Source organism: Notothenia coriiceps, unplaced genomic scaffold (genome assembly GCF_000735185.1).
Source record: "Notothenia coriiceps isolate Sejong01 unplaced genomic scaffold, NC01 NC01_scaffold00026063, whole genome shotgun sequence".
In the NCBI taxonomy this organism is placed as follows: Eukaryota; Metazoa; Chordata; class Actinopteri; order Perciformes; family Nototheniidae; genus Notothenia; species Notothenia coriiceps.
Genome location: NW_011358764.1, coordinates 28,182 through 32,208, shown reverse-complemented (window position 1 = coordinate 32,208; position 4,027 = coordinate 28,182). Strand labels below are relative to the sequence as shown.

At 40.6% G+C, this 4,027-nt stretch overlaps 1 protein-coding gene across 1 annotated transcript; it reads right to left on the bottom strand.

Moving 5' to 3' along the window:
• Positions 1-1,241: 1,241 nt before the first annotated feature.
• On the bottom strand, positions 1,242-4,027 carry LOC104956443 (alpha-N-acetylgalactosaminide alpha-2,6-sialyltransferase 1-like). The gene is made up of 4 exons (XM_010783924.1): positions 3,448-4,027; positions 2,966-3,254; positions 2,531-2,693; positions 1,242-1,429 (listed from the first exon to the last, which is right to left on the bottom strand). Exons 1-4 carry the CDS (start codon positions 3,546-3,548, stop codon positions 1,266-1,268), a joined length of 717 nt encoding a protein of 238 aa, XP_010782226.1. The 5' UTR covers positions 3,549-4,027; the 3' UTR covers positions 1,242-1,265.

The following is a 4,027-nucleotide window of genomic DNA, read 5'->3' as shown; positions in this document are numbered from 1 at the left end:
GCCCCGCGGCTCATGTTTATCCTTGCATGTCTAACCCTGTACGTCCAGGTTGTAACCTTCGGGTCTGTATAAAATGTGTCCCTGCGAAGTCAGGTTGCCCCGTACATCCGGGATGCCCTGTACGTCCAGGATGCCCCGTTCGTCCAGGACTGCCCTGTACGTCCGGGATGCCCCGTACATCCGGGATGCCCCGTACGTCCGGGAAGCCCTGCATGTCCGGGATGCCCTGTACGTCCAGGATGCCCTGTACGTCCAGGACGCCCCGTACGTCCGGGATGCCCTGTATGTCCAGGATGCCCTGTACGTCCAGGAAGCCCTGTACGTCCAGGGAGGATGCCTAGGAGGCATCAGTATGTCTAAATTTCCACATGTATTAACCTCTCATTTCATCCATAGATTTCCACTGCATCCCACAAGGTAAGATTTCATCACGTTCAGTACTTCATACTTTCACTTCTTTTGGGGGTTCATCGGAAACGGTTCTTCCCTTCCCGAATGACATCCTACCAAACCTGGGCCTAATCGCCAAACACCATTTCATTCACTTGTTATAAACTGTCATCATTATGTTTCATTTATATAATGTGACCCGATAATAAACATGTATTTCATACATCACGTCTCTCCTGATTAAGCTCCTTTCAGTGCAGTGCATCCTGTTTGGTGGTCCGTGCACCATAATGGGATGTGCGTAGTGAAGCAGGACAAAAACAGCCGAAATATAAATCATGTACATATGCCTTGGCCACCTTTCAAAGAGAGCCCGCCCAGGTAAGTCAATATGTAACAGTCAACATAGTCATCAAGACATTGTTCACCAAGACGCTTGACACATGCCAACCAAACTCAACACTGCCATCCATCCACATTTGTGACTGATATCGTTTTTGCCTCTTGAGAGTTTCTGTCTGAAGATTAAAGCCAATAATAATATGACATTCGCTTTGCTTTCCAGTGTTGTAAATAACTAAAGTTTTTTTTCTTTTTTTTTTTTAAAGATAACTAAAAATATTTGGCTTCATGACAGTTTAGACGGTCTACAAATGTTCCTGTGATCCCCGCCTTAACTAAATATTGAAAAACACAGTATCATATTGTTAAAAAATGGTGATCCTTATGTCTGGTAAAAAGAGAACGTTTAAAGAAAGAACATTGTTGTTAACACAGGGATGTACGATCTTCTTCATGAAAGAACTACCAAGTTTTTCTAACACGTCATTTGCCACCATTTTGGGCCTGACAACAACATCCACATGTTTTCTTCCTTACCGGAAAACGTAATCGTGAGCATCGATCTCTTTTCCATTTTTTGAGCCATTGAGTATTCCCGCACCAGCAACCACAGCACAGGTCACACACCCACCGCCTGGCTTTGGAAGGAGAAGTGGCTCCTTGGGCTTTGGGATTAACTTCACTGAAGTCATTACATCTAAAAAAACACATTAAATAAATAATGTGAGATCAGATCAGTGGTGGAATGTACTGTACCTAAGTACCACGTTCTACTTCTACTGCATTTCTCTTAAGAGGGAAATCTTGAACTTTTTACTGCACTATACTTATTTAACGTCTTTTTTCACTAGTTACTTTGCAGATTCAGATTTGTGTACACAAAACATATGGATACAGCTGTAAAAACATGCATACTTGTAAATTAATTGACAGAATTAACTGGCAACTATTTTGATAATAGTGATGGTTCCAGCTTCTAAAATATGAGTATTTGGTGCTTTTCCCTTTTAATTATACACAATCTGCTTAATAAAATTAATCATCAGTCAAATAATTCAAAATGAGCTTCCCCTCAATCAACTGAAACTGCAAAATCCTGCTTTTGAATGAATTGGTAATAATAATCTAATGATATAGTATGAAATAGTTGAATAGTTACATGGGACACCATTCTGGATACTTGTACCTCTAAATGCTTTTCCCAACCCTAACCCATTTATTGTGACTGAGTGTTAAAAGTTGCAAACTGCCAGCTATTGGGATCCCATGGGTGACTTCATCATTAAGTAAATAATTCTGTTCTTCTTCCTCAATCCGTTATTTTACAACGCGTTCATGGGTCAGTTGATCATAATCTTGGGAACAAAGTGTTATATAGTTATATTGCTCCTTATCACTGGATGTACTTTATACCAGGGTGGAAACAGTTAATAAAGTGAGGTCAGCCTAGCAACATTATTATTTTTCAATTATTTTACTCAATTCTCACTTTTGGGACTTCTTAATAGCATTTAATTAAGAGGAGACAGCAGGTATTTGCCTTATTTACTCCACTGTTCATATCAGAAGATTCCTATTATTATAATGTTTATCACCCTTGTTTGTAACCTTTATTTATCCAGATTGGTCCCATTGAGATCATAGATCTCTTTTTCAAGGGAGACCTGCACAGAAGTTTCCTTATACCCAGGAGAAACGGTAAGTATCCACCAGTCCCTTGCCTAGCAGCATTCCACCTTAGTAAATGAAACACATTGTTGACACTGAGTCTCCCATGGGCAGATAGAAAAACACCTACCATCATGCTTAAACCCCATAAAACCAAAGGGATTGTTAAAATGCGACAGCCGGTTCCACTCGCTCATGTTGACGTTGTCTTTGTGCATATACAGCCGTATGTTGGGAAGGAAATTCTTCTTAAAGCTCTCATCCTCAGAGTTTCGCAGAGAATTGGCACACGTCTGAGAATAAAGCATAATATACTCACTTTGATTGTTACAAAAATGTATTGTCTCTCTAAATGCCCCCTTACAGCTGAAGAAACAGCAGGCAAGAAGCCAAGCAGGTAGACATATTATAAATAAAATGTAAGAAACTGCAGTAGTCCCTTCAAGAGAAAAGCCAACAGAAATCCGGATCACACACAGACAGCTGAACACCCGGACGCGCAGATTACCCTCTCCCACAAATGTGATGATTTTATAATGTTTGTGTCTTGTCCTGACATGCTTACCGTCTGTCTGGGTGGAGCATCCTGGTTATAAATATCCTCAAAATCCCACTCAGGAACCTTCTTGAAGGAGCTTCTGATGAGGACGGGCATGGGTGTCTCAGCCACAACGGCTCGTATAGGTCCAGTTTGATCATTTTTTAGGTCCTTTCCTGGATTTGTTTGTATGTAATCAGGAAGTTTTGTTTTCTGTGCTAACACATCAGCTGAAGTGGAGCTTCCTTTTTCCATTCCCAAGTCGAAAAACAACTTGTGAGCTCTTTGGCTTATATTTCCTGACAAAGATGGCCATCTGATGTAGAAATTTAACAAAAAGAGCCATTGACGCAAAATACAAGCATTATCAGGATACATTTTTATAGTAACTTTAATTAAAATGTTGTACCTGGAAATCAGATGATGGACATGTATATGAATGAACAGGATCAGGAAACAAAATAACCAGTCCTGATAAGTTCCTTCTTAATAATCTCAAAATAACTTACCTGATTCTGCTCAATGAATATTCCCATGGTAAAAGCAAAAGTACACTGCAAATTGAGAGCAGAAGCAGCGCATAACAAATCTTAAGGTGTTTTTCTGCCATCCCTGACACTGAGAACTGGAGGCCTCAAGGCTCAATCAAACACTAACTGCTGAGATACCTGTCACCAACTACTGTATATTGGGAGGGGCTAAATCAAAGTTTACTGCAAATGACACACAGGAATACAGCTCTCCCTCTCCCTTGCAGCAAACACTCACGCGGGCTCACACACCCACTTCTTCATAGTTGGATATGATAAGCCCCAAGCCTGTTTTTCAGGTTTCAGGCTCGAAAATGACACTCCCAGAACAAATACAAACAATAGGATTTGATATATTTAGCATTTCTATCATGGGGGGTGTGAATGACAGGTGGTGGGACAGTATTCAAAGAACACAAAGTATGTCATATTAAAACACAAAGAGAGAGGTTGTTCTGTGGATTGTACAGCTTGTGTTGAATACTGTGTGTAAGGGAAACTTCTGTAGCAATGGAGAGTCAGGACTCAGAGAGACACGAGGAGAGTTGGAGTTTTGATG